Source organism: Periplaneta americana, chromosome 1 (assembly GCF_040183065.1).
Source record: "Periplaneta americana isolate PAMFEO1 chromosome 1, P.americana_PAMFEO1_priV1, whole genome shotgun sequence".
Taxonomy (NCBI): domain Eukaryota; kingdom Metazoa; phylum Arthropoda; class Insecta; order Blattodea; family Blattidae; genus Periplaneta; species Periplaneta americana.
The window spans coordinates 129,784,841-129,802,972 of NC_091117.1; the positions used below are offsets into that span (position 1 = coordinate 129,784,841).

The 18,132-nt window shown below is 33.4% G+C and overlaps 1 protein-coding gene across 1 annotated transcript in view; it reads right to left on the minus strand.

The window, feature by feature from the left end:
- Positions 1-18,132, minus strand: part of raptor (regulatory associated protein of MTOR complex 1) — a 128,346-nt gene that overhangs the window by 50,967 nt on the left and 59,247 nt on the right. The window contains exon 15 of the mRNA XM_069827267.1: positions 3,961-4,152. Coding sequence (XP_069683368.1) covers positions 3,961-4,152 — 192 coding nt within the window. The remainder of the gene's footprint in view (positions 1-3,960; positions 4,153-18,132) is intronic.

An 18,132-nucleotide genomic window follows, 5' to 3' on the forward strand; every position in this document is an offset into this window, starting at 1 on the left:
CGCAGATAAGAAGGCGTACTATTTTCTTTTAAGATTTTGAACAGGGCATGTTGACACTTATTTGACAATTCTTGAGAATTCACCAATATGACAGTTCAGTTCTAGGTCTGATACAGTATCTTGTCAACACTCAATTTTCTTAAAAAAAAAAAAAAAGTCACAATAACTGATAGTCTGCAGGCATTACTATCTTTGGAGACGACGTCAGAGTGTGTCATGAATGTATTCTGAACAGCATAACCAGTGCAATAGCAAAATGTAAAATTAGCTTCAGACATGATACGTCACATTTTTTACCAGCATAAAGCAATATGAACTTAAAAATATAAGTTCTTTTTTAATTTATTAATGTATAACTTAAGTCATACAGCCACTAAGATTATTTCTATAAGTCACAAGAGATTCCTTTAAATTCTGAAGTTGTTTTCAAATTCTCTCTAATGAACTCTTGTTATTGTGCAGACAATTTCAATAATTCAAGCAAATTCACTTTGTTTATAGTATTTTTTGTTACTAGACGTTCTTGTTTCTCCAAGTAATACAACTCTTGAATTAATATGTCAACAATCAGTCTACTGTGACTTAAAAACTCATAACTTACAGTTGAAAGGTGTGCTGCTTTTGTTAAAGCATGTTCCATTTTATATTTGCCAAGATGATGAAAATACTATTCTGAATAGTCTATGACTCTTTAAAATCTGTTGTTTACGCAATTTACGACTTTTCAAACCATTCACACATAAAAGCACAAATTGCAACAGAATTTACAGTTTCTTACACTTGCTCTGAATTATGGGTACTGCTTATAATATTGAATTTGCAAAATCGTTTGCTTTCATCTTTCTACTCTATATGCAGATGATTTTGGTCTTTAAATTACCGTATTTTTCGGTGTATAAGACGCAACTTTTACCCTCAAAATAGGTCTTAAAATTATGATGAGTCTTATACAACGAAGGTACCACCATGCACATTCCCTTTCTTCTGTTCCATGTTCTTTATATTGAAGAGATTTATAAGTTCAGCAAAAAAATACCTGCACCGATTAAATCAACATCCAAATCATCATGCATTAAATTTGCAATAAGAAGACTTAAAAGGACCAATGCTCTTGACCTACCATTCATTTTTAATACAGCTATTTAAAACATTGTTATTTTTCTTTTGGAGTGTTGTCATGGGATAACATCTCCACTCATGTCATATTGTTTTATAATATTTACTTATTGTCTATTGTAGACAGATTGTAAATGAGGCATAAGTGTTATTAAAAAAAAAGTTCTTTATATATGAATTTGTAGATTTTTTAAAGATCAGTGAATGGCCACTGCCACCACCACATTTCTTTCTTTCAATTTTAGTTTTTCCAGGAAACTGTATCAACTTTTGGAGTCTTATACACAGACAATATAGTAGATAGATAATTAAATCTTTATTTCATTCTTAATGAACAAGAGGGAGGAAAAAAATAGTCTGCCTTTTCTGCAATTCATACCCAAACTGAAAATAGTCTCTATTGCTGACAACATTCTGTCTATGGCTGTCTAGCAAAAAAAGAAAAGTGCAACTCAAGATATCCAAAGTTGCAGTGAACCACATTTTTAAGGAGACAAGAGTGTGCCACAAGTTAAGAGTTTCAACTCCTGCATATTATAACCTTGTTAATCTTTCGTCATGTGCAAGTTTTATAACTTATCCTTACTCAGTAAGCAGCCATTGTCAGACCATAAAAAATACGTAAATCCAAATGAGAAGAAATCAAATATTAACATTTTTAAAATACGATCTCTTTGGCAAGTTTCTTAAAATTAACCATTCAATGAAGTCCCCTTCAAAGTAACTTTGTACACTACACACCCTACATTACTATACTTGAACATTAGTAAGATTACTGCTTTGAACACTTAAACCTATAGAACTAGTTGTTGTATACACAGGACAGGAAAGGCCCACATGTAAATTGATAACTCATGTACATATTCGCTCATGGAGCCTCAACAGCAAAGCAAGGGGCAGGGGAGAAATTTTGTATAAATACTGCATTTTCTCGAATATTCCACGCCCTCAAGTAAGCCATATATCCTCCTCTCGGCAAATTAAAAACAAACACAAAATACAGTTCAGTTAACAATAAATTTTAACCTGAAACAGGAAGCATTTCTAACTCATGCTATGCGCATGCAATGCATGCATGTCAGTTATCTTGCTTAATCCGTCATTTACGTGATATCCTGCAATATTAATAGCACGTGTCAGCAAGTTAACTGTATTTATTTTTTATTGCATGGTTTGTTATAATAAATACCTGTCATCACTATTAACTTCTTCATTCTGCGCTGTTTTCGTCATAACCAACATCATCGTTGCTTGCAATCATCTTCATTCTCATTTCTCCATACACAATTGTCCACTGTTTTGTCCAGCTGATTGGAGATGCTACACTTTTGGAAGCTCTTTTCAACAAGAGGAAGTGGTGTACGTGCCCATGCATCACGAATCCATTGAATATAAGATGCACAAACTATATACTTGTCACACTTGAACTTGATTCTACTGCTAAACCTAACGCCATTTAACAATATTAAGAATTTAAATACCCACAATGGAAGATAATGGCATGTGCTACTACCTTAGGAATTGTGCGGGACGAAAATCAGGTAATATTGCCAACATAATTTCAATTATGTCGCACACCCATATTTTTTACTTGTATATTTCGGAAAAAGTGCGCAGGGTATTCGAGAAAATACAGTAGTTATTTATTATACAAATTTTAAAAACTAGCATTTTATTTCGTGAGTAGGGAAGTTTGCAAAACAATACTGCAGGCCGAATGCAGCAATCCTAAAAACAAAATTAATTCACTTTTAACATGTATCTCATATACTATCTTTTAGACAGCCATTCAGTATTTATAAATACACTAGATAATTTAATAATTTATTTATATATTAGTCGAAAGTTCTGGCTGAATGTGCTATCTGAAGAAAATTTATGAACATTAAAATAATGATCAACATAACATGTGTGGCACTGAAAGGCGTCTGGCAGTAAATTTATAATATATTATGGTTGGAGTTTCTCAGTAGCATTCGAAAATTAATAATAATTCTGCAAGTGAACCAAAAGAAATAAAAGAAGCTACAGCAAGAGTAACATTGGAATTATTATCAGCAAAATCAAGGAAGCAATATCATATATATAATACAACAGATTTATAGAATGATGTAAGATAAAGAATAATTAAGTACAATGAAAAAATTCTTCCCACTCATTCAGACGATGTTTCAGACTCTAATTTACTTCCTGTAAATTTTGGCAAGTGTGTTACCAATAGTAAAAAGTTACAGTTATCAATAAAAAAGTTGCTGAAATAATTTATTTAATTTGTTTACAGTCGTTTTTAAAAGTCTTTGAACCACTTTATTGCTTGTTGTGATTGCTGCCATGAGACATATGGTGGGAAACATTTGATAATCAACGAAAAATGTTTGAAAGTGTTAAAAATACTTTTCACATTAGAGTTAAAAGTATTTTTTTGCATCTACTGTATAATTTTAAATTTTTAACACATACCTAGTATTAAAAGATCTACTTTTGGGAATGCAGAGGTCAAATGACTTTACTGTCAGACGCCTGGCATTAGAAAACAACAACTTTTGAGAACGCCATCTAAATATATATATATATACATACTGAATTGATTTCCACTTGACTGCTTTCCATTCAATGTTTTTTTGATGCAGTATTAGTAAATGGAAACGATTCTAATGGGACTTCCAATGATATTTAACTAGACAAGGAGAATGGTACAACAGAATAAATTACTGTTAAATTGAAATGGTTCTCGATTAAGAGATTGGCCTCTGGTTAAAAAAAAGGATATAAATGAAAAGCAGAATGACATAGCACAGAGAAAACTCACAAAGAATATGCAATAAAGAAGGTCAATAACTTTACCGAGACTACTAATGGATGATGATGATGATACTCGTTTAATTCTGTCAGCATTGGTCTGGAAGGCTTCTGCATTAGCTACTGTTGCAGGAACAATGCCGCCATCTGTATTGTACAGACCTCCAGGAGACAACATCTTCAGTCTGTCTCTTGATGCAATACGTCTCATACCCATGATTGGAGACATGTTGATGTCTGACGATGAGGAAAGAAATTCTAGATAAGTACAAAATGGCTTATGCAAAATTACAATATTGTGAACATTTCAGTATTTTAATAATAATATTTGATTTAAATAGAATATCTAATATGTGTTTTTACAGATGTAGAAATAAATGAAGAACACTGAACCCAATTTAAAGATCAACAGAAATCAATGGACCCAATGTGGGCCATCAATCCAACTTAATATATGTAGATTAAAATTTTTTCTTAAGAAACTGGCAATTGAAAAAATGTATATAGACATAATTCTGGTGAAAACAACTTCACTAATCAATAAAACATACACAGTGTTTCAAGAGATTATTCTGCTTATAATTTTCCCCAAATTCGAAATTGCACTCCTTTGAGAATATGAATGTACACTTTGTCTCTGTTTTCGTACTACATTTAAGAACTCAATATGAAGGGAACGAAACAAATAACATAAAAATAACAAATACATCAAGAACAGAACTATAAGTACTAGAACGACATTTCAGAATAAAAATGAATCAAATATTACACTGACATTCTTCTCTGTGATGAAAAGAGAAATATAATCTTTGAAAATTCGAATTATATTCAGGGGTGTAGTCGTTTTCAGGACATGCCAGGGTAGCCCCAGGTACTTCTTTTCTGCAACCTGGGTGTGCCCTGCTTCTTTATTTCACTTCTTACATTAATAAATTGTCTTCCTTGCGTCTTATTCAACTTTGTATTTCATAAGTATGTATTAGTAGTATGTACAATAGCATGGCATTACTAAGCAGTAGCAGTAGCAGTAGCAGTAGTAGTAGTAGGCATTTATTGTCTGTGGCCTTGAAGCTAGACAGCATATAACTATGGCAAAATGTTTGTATTGTTTTAGTTGGTAAAGTCATATTGGTTGGTAGCATTGTGCACTACCATTTGCTGACAAAAGCCAGTTAAAGATGGAAGGTCGACTGAAAGAATGGTCCAAGCAGGAAGTTCGTGCTGTAATTCGATTTTTCAATGCAAAGAAGATGTCAGCTGCAGAGATTCATCATTCAATACTCTATGGCGAAAGTGTGATGAGTCGTCAGAGTGTGGCAAAATGGTGCACCAAATTTCGAACTAGGAAGGTGACAACAGCTGACTGTATGTGGAGTGGCAGACCCACAACAGTTGGCACGACAGAAAACAAAATACACATTGAGCATCCGATACTGGAGAACACAGAACTTACGCAAGACTTGGGCCTGTCACATGGAACAGTTGGCCGCAGTATTAAGCAGTTGGGATTTCACAAAGTGTGTGCACGATGGGTTCCACGAAACCTTTCTGAAGACCACAAAGCTCAGAGAATGGGTTGTGTGTGCTCTGTCATTCTTGCAGCAATATTCCATTGGCGACCAAGATTTTCTTCAATGTACTGTCACTGGTGACGAGTCATGGGTTCAGCACCATACCCCAAAACAAAAAGGGCAAGCATGGAGTGGAAGCATCCAGATTCCCCACGAACCAAGAAATTCAAGGTAGTGAAGTTGACTGGTGAAGTGATGGCTACTGTCTTCTGGGATCAGAAGGATGTGTTGTTGGTCGATTTCTTGGAGAAGAGAGCAACAATAAATGCAGCTGTATACGGTGTAACATTGGAATGTTTACAAGCTGTCATTAGATGTAAACGTCCTGGACTGCTCTCAAAGGATGTGCTACTTCTCCATGATATACTGCCACTCAAGAACTGTTGCAACATTTTCGGTGAAAGACTATGGAACATCCACCATACAGCCCTGATCTCAAACCAAGTGATTATCATCTCTTTCCAGCCTTGAAAGAACATCTTGGTGGGTACAGATTCCAAAGTGACAAAGACGTCAAAACAACGGTGAAATGCTCACTCAACACAAAGAACATCACATTTTATGAGAGTGGCATCGACAAGTTCGTCCAACAGTTAGACAAATGCCTTAATCGCCATAGAGACTATGTCGAAAAATAAAATTTTGAGCGTAGAGCACAATGTGCAATGTTTTATGTACAAAATAAAATATGAAAATTAAAAAATATGCCTTGTAAACTCACTTTTGGGATGCCCCTCGTATTATAGGACTTTCTATAGTGCTGCTTTAGTTTTCTTCAACCAAAAAAAGTCTCGTATTGTTCATATAATAATAATAATAATAATAATAATAATAATAATAATAATAATAATAATAATAATAATAATAATAATACAATATTTACCTGCGCACTTAAGCCTACATAATTCCACACTGTTTTTCGACTCTTTAGAAAAAGCCTATAGAATATTAAAAAAAACTCCCAATCAAGCATATTGAACACTATAAAAAAAAGAAATGCTAAAGGTGTTCAAGGTATCCCCCCAACAGAACCTAACTGTCCATGATTGTAATTTAAAAAACTGAGCACTGAGCTATATTGTCAGCAAAAAACACTATTATCGGCTACTTGCATCTGAAAAGTTTCTGCGACATTTTAAGAAACAAAACAGGATAAGCTCCAGAAAAACAACAAAATTCGTTTCTAGAAAAGATGTACAGGAAGAGTCTAAATAAAGTGTAATAGTAAAACATTTCGTGACAGATATAAACTGTGTATTCAACATCGAACAGTGTCAATTTGAATACGAGATGATATCTGGTAGGACAGGTGAAAACACACCTATGCAGTTGTGCAATCATTATCTTCTATGACGCATTTCTACACTATACAGATCCATATTTCATTGGCTAGCATCTTAGGAACTCGATTTTTATCTTTGTTTCCCAGAACCGAAAGGAGAGTTTGGGCCCAAAGTTAAACAAACTATTGACAGGGAAACTCCATTTAATCTTGTGGTTGATGCTAGCAATTCAGGGAAACTCACGAAAAACCATGTGAAAAGATGGCTGATGAGTATGTTCATTCCTGATGTTAAAGATGACACATTACTGCTACTAAATTCATGGAGTGGACAAACAGATAAAACCATTTTTAATGACTCTGAAATAAAGATGCTTTCAAATAATAGAACAATTCACACTCAAATAATTCCCCCCCCTAAGACTACAATGTTTGTACAGCTACTTGATGTTTACTTTTTCTGGCAGTATAAACTGTAAAACGGAGAATAGAAGACTATTTCAGACACAAAATTATCATTGAAAATAGTACAGAAAATTTGCACGATAGAGTCTTTATAATAACTTATATTCTGCTGTCTATTATCAGTTCTGTTCCCCTGTATTGCAGGACATGTTATTATATATGTGGTGGAAATCTGGATATGTAACAAATTGGACATTGGTTTTCGAAATATTCTTCAAACTCTACTTGAAGTTAACAGTAGCGAATGTGAAATGGAAGACTGTGAAGAAACAGTATTTGTTAAATGTCTGTACTGTTCCATGACCTTTTGTCCGAACCACTTCATTTTGAATCCATACTACCATCGATAAGGTAAAAGTATACAAATCTGGATTTTCAGGTATAGGTCCCTGTAAAATCTAACTCGGAAACCTGAAAAGCCAAATTTGTACAATACGTGTTACTGTTTCAAAACAGAAAACCACAAATTTAAGACACAAAGTAAGTGTGCTCTCAATGCTGGGCTCTGGCATTCTGTCAACCCACTTGAAGTATGTGGATATAAGGGGAAAATTGAGCCGGGATCTGGTATAGTTCTTGGGTAGCTCAGTGGGTACAGTGTTGGCGCACTCAGCCAAAGGTCTTAGGTTCGATACCCGACATTGGGACAATTTTTCCCTTGAAGTTATTCAAGGTAAGAATAGTTTAAAATTTACACTGATATATTTAGAATATAATATGTTACATTTGTATGAAGGTATTAAATGAAATAAGGATGAAGAGTATAGATTTAGGACTTGCTACTTGTTATTTTGCTTGCACTTAGTGCATGAGTAGCATATCTACGTCCTTTTTTAAAGTTCATTGTACAAAACTTATCTTGTATATTTTTTTTAATTGAAATAGCCACAATCCGGTTGGAACAGTTCCCTTTTTAGTAAAATAGTAACTTAAAAGTGTATGGTGTTATTTAATTGCATATAGTGTGCAAGTTTCTGTATCAGAAATTACTTGTAATTTATAGTGTAGTCTCTATTTCATCATCTCTACAATACTTCACATCTGAAATAATGGAGAGTTTATTCATATTCAGTTGTATGAGACAAGATAAGAATTTAAACAGTAAAATTCACCAAATGAATACAAAAGAAGAAAACGAAAATGTAAACATTCCGTTATAATGTTGACAGTATGAAGACAGTATTATGAAGCACCGAAATTAAATAAATAAATAAATTTATAATAGTAAAAAATAAATTGACCTAGTCTCTTTTCAATACCATAAAAATAGAAAGAAAACGTTCTTAAATATGAAATGAAGATTGAGATGTTACAATTTCCAGCAAGTTCCACTTGAATAACTATTTGCAACTCATTTGTGAAACACATGTACGAATATAATAATAAAATCAGATTGTCATAGTTTTGGTATTATTTTAAACTCCTGAGTTACAAACATTCAGACTCTATCTTCATTTAATTCTACATCCAACATTCACCCAATAAGATCTTGATATTTATCCTTTAAAAAATAAACAAAAAGGAATACCTAACCAAAGAAAAAAGTATCAAGGTGATTGCTACAAAAGTGACATGCATTTAGTATAATGTGTAAAAATTAACTGCAAATAGATATAAATCTAATGCTAGATACATTTAGTTACCACAAAATGATTATTGTATGTTTATTCTGCAGAAGAAGTTTGATCCTGCAAAAAACATACAACATAAACATCCTTGTAAATATGTATATGCATATGTTCTGTGCTTCTTTTAAAAAATTAAATGAAAAGTATATAAGTTGTGTGATTAATACTTTCAGCTTGTGCAGTTCACTATTACTTCATAACCTTGCTAGACAGAATCAGTATATGGAATTTCTGGAGAAGAAAAACTACTTTAAAGACTAGGCTGAATTAGGTATGAATATCATTCAGAATAGGCAATATGTCATGGCAATAATGGAGCAATTGCAGAATGAGAATGGCAAGAAAAATCAAAGAACTTGAAGAAAACCTGCTGCATAGACAATATGCCTTCTCGAAATATCACTAAATCTGCTCGGAAGAAGTTCTCAGCTGGCTGAATTGTTCTTTCGCTTACATTTCTTTATGATTTCATTGATAATACTCTTGTTACTCACGCTTTGCTTATATAGAGCATTTGCCATGAAACAAGACTGTCATGGAAATAATATGTACATTTCCCGTGGATCAAGAGTGGGAAGGTTTTGTATTGCACAATATGGACAGATAACACAGGCTGAAGGGACTTCAAGGTTAGAGGGTTAGTAAACAGGTGACTTTCCATTCAGTGCAGTTCAGTTCAGTTCGTGACAATGCAGTTTACCTCGTGCTCTTTATGCAAGAGGACTCTTTACTGCACACGCAAGTATGCAAGAGGCATATTCAAATGAGGCAACCCTTTGATACTCAAGTTTGAACTGCTCATCACTTATTTATTACTCGTGTTTTTGTTACACACTGCTCTACTCACTACAGATCAGTATATAGCATATATACATATTTATATTTCTTCTGCTGCATGTTGCTACAACAAAGATGAAACTCGAGCTGCAGGTTCAAAATGTTTTGACTACATGAGTGCGAGTGAACACATGGACCTCCTCATGTCGTATTGCCCACATAATTATCACTCCAATGATTGGATTTCTGCAAATGACTCGTTTGAAATGCCAACATTACTCTTTTTTACTCGTGAGTGCACACACTCCTTCGTAAGAGCAGCTGAATTGGTCACCACTGCAGTACACATTAGAACAGTAAATCTTCATTTATGGTATCATACAAAATGTGGCATGCTAAATTTCTAGGGAAATAATCTGGCATTCAACAATCATCTGATCCAACAGTCCAGAATTTAGTGAAAAAAGTAATAGAAACAACTCATTGTCAAATACGAGTATAAAAAGAAGGTGCATTAAATAGTGTTTTAATTGAAGAAAAACTAGATGACACACAGAATAGAACAGTCTCCCACGAAATTGTCTCTCCCAAGCTAACAAGCAGCGACAATATTTTCTGAACTAAGATTTTCTAAGACAACACTCACTCATAAATTGAACGGAACAGACCATATGCCTATGGTGAAATTCTATTAACCTTTAGGAGCCGTGCGTCCATTATAGTGGCCAGCTAGTATTATGGTCATGATGTGATATAATATGTTATAAATTATATGTTATATATAAAATATTCTTTAATTTTCTATAACATTAAGAATATTGCACTTGATTAAAACAATAAAAAATTTTTTGTAATTTCCCCCCCCCCCCTTAAAAAGGAGCAAAATCATTTTACCTGCAGTCAACTGAAACCCCCGTCAGCTTCCATGCATACTATTACACTGATTGCTTTACATGGGCCATACCCATCCTATACCACAGGCTCAATTGACTGCAGTGGTTGGAATGCGAACCTGCGATCTTAGGCACGATATGCTGGCCGGACATATCTTGTGCATCTTAAACTGCTCGGCTAACGAACCCAGCACGAATTTACCCGATTATGCAGGTATATGAACCCATGGTTAAGAGTTTGACATTTGCGTGCAATAGTGGCATAGGTCTTCCAGCTTCTAAGGATTAACAGGATGAAATATGGCATATGTCTAGAAATCTTTTCAAAATATGTAATATGTGCACTGGAGAGAATGATTAGACAGTTTCATGTTTATAAAGTAAACCAATAACTCACATCTGTCGCGAGATTTTATTGCTGAAAGCTGACACACTGAATCACCGCTGAGCGGGCTGTTACCTGCCAGTGTCACTTTTTGAATGGCACTGTACTAAATGAAATCTGTTTCCTGTTACATTTCTCAGTTCAAAGACAATGATCACATGTTGAATATATGTTTCACTTGATCATTACCATCAAATGAGAATGAGAATTTTTTTCTGTTATTTTTTCTTGTGGTATTTGAGTTTTTCTTCTAATTGAAAACATTTACTTGTTACAACTCATGTACATATGTGTAACACTTCACACTCAAAAATAAATTTAATTGGGGAGGGGAGAGGGAAATAATCTACTAAGGTTTATGGGGAGAAGGTATCAAGTATTTATTGCATGGCTATACTCTTTTGAGTATTCTAATCAGATAAAGTAAATACGAACATTGTATTTTTAACTTCATACAAAGAAATGTTTAACTTATTTTATAAATGTTCTAGACAGAATAGATAACACATTTAACTGCTGCCAAGTTGAAAGTATTTAGCACTATATATAACATTCATTCTGCATATTTATTATGCCTATATGCTATCATTTAAGGGATTTCTAATATTAAGAATTAATGTTACTGTCATACATTAAAACTATTTTTATGAATTTTGAACATACAAGAAAATGCCTCCTAGCAAGCATACCATGTAAATGGAACTAGGTACAGCATTAAGAAGTCAAAGAGTCCACAGACATGTAGACCAAAGATGAACTTTGATGAATTATTGTGTGTGAATATAATCCAACATTGAAATTTACTGAACCTGCTCTTTTTCTACATTCCCCCATCTGAAACTTATATCACTTAACTAAGACTTATAGATCATAAATAGAAATTTGGCATAATGGATGAATATTACCTTTACCTTTTATAACAATAATCCACTCTGTTGTAGCAAAATGAAAGATAAAAGCATTAACTAAGATTCATTTTACACTTGCACTTATTTAGCAACACATCAAAAGACTAGGAAAATACAAGAAATAACTATTAGTTTACTTCGATAACAATAAATACAGACATTTAAATATCCTATATCGGTAGTGAAAAAACAAAGAATACTGTGTTTTTTTTATTAGTCAGCTCTTTATCCCAATGACTGCATAATATGTAATGCTCACTGCTGCAAACAAATACAAAAATTTCTGTGTTTTCGTTCCAATAAATAATCTATAACAGTACAAAATTCTCTATAGTTATATACACGAGTCTTAAAAAAATATATATATGAAATAATGCTTTGCATTAAGTTTTGTGCATGTAACAAATTTTAATTCACATGCAACAGATTTCAAAATAATGTAATTTCACCGATTACCACTGTAAGTAATGGAAACTAATAAAGAATGGCTTATAAATCGAAGTATCACTACAAAACGGACGTTATTTCTCAATGAGTAGAATATTATACAAAAAACTTATCTTAAAAGTATGAAGTAAATATCTCCACTCAAGTTGTACAAAGCATTCAGTGACTCATAATTTTTTAATATATTCTACCCAGAAACTGAAGTGAGGCAAACTTTATTTTGTTCTCTTTTTATTTAAATATATTACTCCTTCACACAAGTAATGTTAAGCCATTACAATATACTATTTATTTCAATTAACATATTATTCATATCCATAACAATGTAATATAAGCATAAAGAGAATATAAGGTGTCAAAGAAATTCCATGGTCAGTGTATAGAAGATTCCAATAATTATGATGGTGTCAAAATAATATTATTATAAGCAGTACTGAGAGCAGCAGAAATATGATACAGTGTGTGTGTGTGTGTGTGTGTGTGTGTGTTTGTCTAAAGACTACCCACTTCACTTGCGTGATTCGGGTTCCGCATACTGCGGATAGATGGCAGGACTGTGACTCATTTTCAAATTGCACACGTTATGCATGATGTGTATCAGTGAAGAGTTATTGTTTACAAAAAAAAAAAAAAAAGAGAGAGAGAGAGAGAGAGAAATACAAGAAAGCTAATAAAGTATTGGTGTAAATGGACGAAGAACACCTAGGTAACTGGTTTTTATATTGCTGTTTTCATGAAAGTCCAAATTATATTAACGTAGATTTCCATAGGAGGCAATTTTGAAACACTGTTTCTCAACATATCCAAATTCTCTTAAACTTGGTCAATTATTTTAAAATGTGTACAGCATTTAACTAGTAAAAAAAAAACACGCACGCACGCACGCACGCACACACACACACACAGAGATACATACATACATACATACATACATACATACATACATACATACATACATACATACATACACGTCACTTCATTCAACTTCTAAGCTGGAGGAAAAACTAATTTAATTCAAGATTCTGAAACTTTGTAAGTAACAAAGCACATTTTCGTTCAACAATTTTCGCTAAAAAGCAATAAGAGAAAATACCTGTAATTTAATACACTCAGTAACGTCAATTTTATGTTGGAGTTATATTAAAGTAAAATTTTTTTTACAAAACAACTGATGCTTAATATTGTAAATATTAATAAAATAATGTAACAATTCCAATTGGTCACATTTTTTTTTTTTTCACATATTGCATACCGTAAAATGAGGTGAATAGGGATGCAGGGGGTGAACAGAGACAAAGTTTTATTATTTTTTATTTCTTTGTGTCAAAGAATAAATATAATAATTCATTCTAAAATAATGTAACAATTCCAATCGGTCATATTTTTTTTTTTCACATATTGCATACCGTAAAATGAGGTGAATAGGGATGCAGGGGGTGAATAGAGACAAAGTTTTATTATTTTTTATTTCTTTGTGTCAAAGAATAAATATAATAATTCATTCTTTCATAGCATTCTGCCCAAGGGCAGGTCTTTCACTGCAAACCCAGCATTCCCCAGTCTTTCTTATTTTCTGCCTTTCTCTTTGTCTTTGCATATGATCCTTATATCTTAATGTCGTCTATCTATCTATCTTCTTCTGCCCCAAACTATTCTTCTGTTCACCATTCCTTCCAGTGCATCCTTCAGTAGGCAGTTTCTTCTCAACCAGTCACCCAGCCAATTCCTTTCCTCTTTTTGATCAGTTTCAGCATCATTCTTTCTTCATCCATTCTTTCCAACACAGCTACGTTTATTACTCTGTCTGTCCATTTCAAACGTTCCATCCTTCTTCATATCCACATTTCAAATGCTGCTAGTCGTTTCTCTTCACTTCGTCGTAATGTCCATGTTTCTGTGCCATACAATGCTACACTCCACACAAAGCACTTCACTAGTCTCTTCCTTAGTTCTTTTTCCGGAGGTCCGCAGAAGATGCTCCTTTTTCTATTAAAAGCTTCTTTTGCCATTGCTGTTCTTCTTTTGACTTCTTGGCAGCAGCTCATGTTACTGCTTATAGTACATCCCTAGAATTTGAAGCTGTTCACTTGCTCTATTGCCTCATTTAGAATTCGCAAGTTTACCTTCTTTACTTTTCTTCCCATGACCATGGTCTTCGTCTTGTTGGCATGTATCTTCATTCCATACTTCTCACAGCTGTCATTTAGCTTCAGTAGCATATCCCTTAGTATCTTCTCCTCTTCTGCTAACAACGCCATATAATCAGCAAATCTTACATACTTTATTCTTCTTCCTCCTACTTATCACTCCTCCCATGTTCTGAAAACAGTTCTTCACTAAATCCTTCAAGTAGATGTTGAACAGGGTAGGTGATAATATAATAACAAGAATGTTTGTTCACTCATATGAATGAAAACAAACACTCATTATTATATTTAATCTTTGACACAAAGAAATAAAAATAATGAAACTTCGTCCCTATTCACCCTGCGTCCCTAATCACTCCATTTTACGGTATAAAAATATCTATGATAATCCACAAAACCGATTTCGAAACTCTCAGGAATACATTTTCAACAAACCAAAAGAGTGAAATGTGATATACTGTGGCTGTGAATTATTAGAGAAGTTATACTTGTGTTGAAGGATATACAGCATGAAATTTTAAAACTTTTACTCAAACAGTAAAAGTACTCTTTTTGAAATCGTTGAAAAAATACATAGCTTTTATCATATGGATTATATCTAATTTTTTATATATTTCTCCTACTACATTACATAACATATTTGAAAAAAAAAAATTAACAGTGGAACCTTGATTCCAAAGAGCTTGATGTTTAACTATCAAAGTTTGAACCGTAATAGTCCAAATATACCCTACCCAAGAGAGAAAATCCACTTAAATAGCTGTCTCAATTAGAGAATCAATATGATCAGCCTTCTGAACAATTCATGCCGAGTAAAGATAAGCACTCACTAACTGGAAAGGATTCATTTGACCCATTCGGATTTTTATTGTCACTTGTCTGCATTTCTGAATTGCTCATCTAACAGTGTTGCTATTTACTGCTAGAGAGCATTATTTCATTGTAATGTTTTGAACTGAATCTGGAAATAAAATGAATAATTCTGAAAAATAAATAAATGAATAACTCTGTAACAAACTACGAAAAACATACCTGCTTGATTCATTAATTTACTAATCTTATCCCACATGTTCCTTCTGTATATCACATTGCTATAACCCATATTTGATCAATTGTAAAGCTATTCATACTCTATATTATTTGTCTATACTTCATACTGTTGGACTAACACAGTAAGCTTCATGCCATCCATTTCATTTACAGATGGTACCATTTCGACACCTGTGTAGTGTTACCATCTTTTGAACTACTGAGGTTCCAGTTCGTCCTGCTTTTCGGCAATTGCTGTCGTCAGTGGTGGGGATGTGCTGCTCTTATGGTGGTAGGGGGTTGTTCATATATTGTGTATTATTAGAACGTTGAAGATCATCTTCACAAAACTGCAGAAAATTACAATATGGAAATTTCAACAGCAAAATTTAAAGTTCTGGTCTTTTTAGAAAAAAGATTCAACAGAGCAATGAGAACTATTAATAACATTTTTAAACCAACCATAGTACAGAAACACACACGCACTAGAGTCTACAAAACATTAGCCAGACAGATCTATACTACACTAAGGCAGTGAGGCCTGGACAGTCCGCAGTGTGGATATAGAAAGATTGACCGAGCAGAAATGAAATTTATGAGATGTACAGCAGGCTACTCCAGAACAGATCATAAGAGAAACTCTGACATCATGAAAGAACTACAAATTGAACTAATCATTGATTATATACAAAACTATAAAAGAAATTGGAAATCCTCGTTTAAGAAGAATGAACTGTGCCAGAATATCTCGTCAGCAGTGGTGGCTCTTGCATATTTCTTAAGAGGAGGAAAGACATTACCAACACAAAATTACACCTTCTTGAATGAAACGTGCTATAAATTAGCCTACATGTAACCAGAATCATTTTATGGAAGTGGGAATGGGAAATAATCTGTTAAGAAAGCATGTACACTGTACCCACCCACGTGGTCTGTGTTGCCACATGTACATTTTACAAGTTCCATATCACATGCTTTTGAAGAATGTCAGTTCTTGTAAAGTCATGCTACCATTATTGTTAAAATATAGTTTGAGCATTTAAGGTTTAAGTGAATTGTCGGTGGCCGATTAATTTTTTTATGTTAGAAAATTTCAAATATATTTGTACAAAACTAACAACTAGGCTGTCGGCCTGTATAGTAGACAATGAATGGAAGTGAACTTCAGAAGTCAGAAAGGTCTGCGATACTAACATAGAACTGCTTCTTCGTTTGATATAAACCTGACTTTAACTTTCAAATATCCTTGAAAATTTCAAACCATGAATAGTAGCCTATATAAAGTGCAATGAATAATATTTGATTTATAATTTTAAAAAATTTATATGGAGTCTTTCATAGCTATGCGTTAAAATTGTTTTTATTGTGCCTCCTCCTATGTGTTATAGTCTGGTTGAATGCAACATCGCTGGATGCCAGTGGTAGCAAGCTTGCTGCACGACCAGTCGGTTTCTGTTTGCTACACTATTTCCTGCCCATGCGCAGAATCAGAGGAGAATCTCCTCCCTATTCATTCATTTACTTGCTTTAAAACTCTGTTTCTTTCTCTGGCTGCTAATGTGCTATTGTCTATGTGTGTTAACTGCAGTAAAAGAAGAAAGAATTGACTTTCCTCCTCACAAACAATCTCGCATCCTTCTCACAGTTTTCGCGCAGCACATGAGCACGTGTCATTCAAAACTCAATCAACCAAGGTTTTCTGATAGCTATGAACTTAAAAATGATCGAATCTCTGGAATTCGTTACCTAATGACGTCAGGGACTGCCGGACTTTATCACAATTCAAAATTAAATTCGAAAATTTTGTCTTAGTTAATGTTTTTAGGTATTGCTAGAAGTATTGATTTGTGTTTTTTTTTCTTTTTTAACTTAGATTAAAATTGCAAGTTTCTTGTTTATGTTAGTTAATTAGTTAGGATACAATTAATTAATCATTTAAAGTTTGTGTGACTTCAACCTGTATATATTTTTGTGTGGCTTTACTTTGTTTATAGTGTATTTTTTTTCTCTCTCTCTTTATTTCTTGTGTAGCTTTACTTTGTATATAGTGTATTTTTTTTCTGTTTATTTCTATTATTGTATTTGTATTCCTGGTGTTGTGGAAGAGAAGGCCTGATGGCATTAACTACACCAGAATATAAATAAATAAGTAAGTAAGTAAATAAATAAATAAATAAATAAATCTTCCTCGAATTTCAAGGCACATATTTTATTTAGTATTTACTTTCAAAAGAAGAAAAATGTGAGGAGGTTCTTCCCTTCCCTCCCCTGAGGAACCGCCACTGCTCGTTAGATTCTAAATTACCAGCCAGCGGACAAGAGATCCTTCAAATGTTGGATAGAGACCATAACAGATCATAGGTCCAAAACATGCGATGATGATGATGATGTATTATTAGATCAAATAATGTGTGTATGCTGCATTGTAATTGTGTATTAAGTATACAGTATGTTGTGGATATGCTATTGTGTGCTTGTAGACTTTGTATTGTTCTAATATGTTTAATTGTGGACTTTTGGTGTGTTGTGTCAGAGGTTACAATGTCCACAGTGTTACTGGCCATGCTAATCAGTATTGTTGACATAATACAGTATTTATGGCACTGCACCCATATGCCAATTTGCAGAAGAGCGATAAATATAAACATTTCTTGTCTTATGGTAGAGAACCAAGTGTCGTCATAT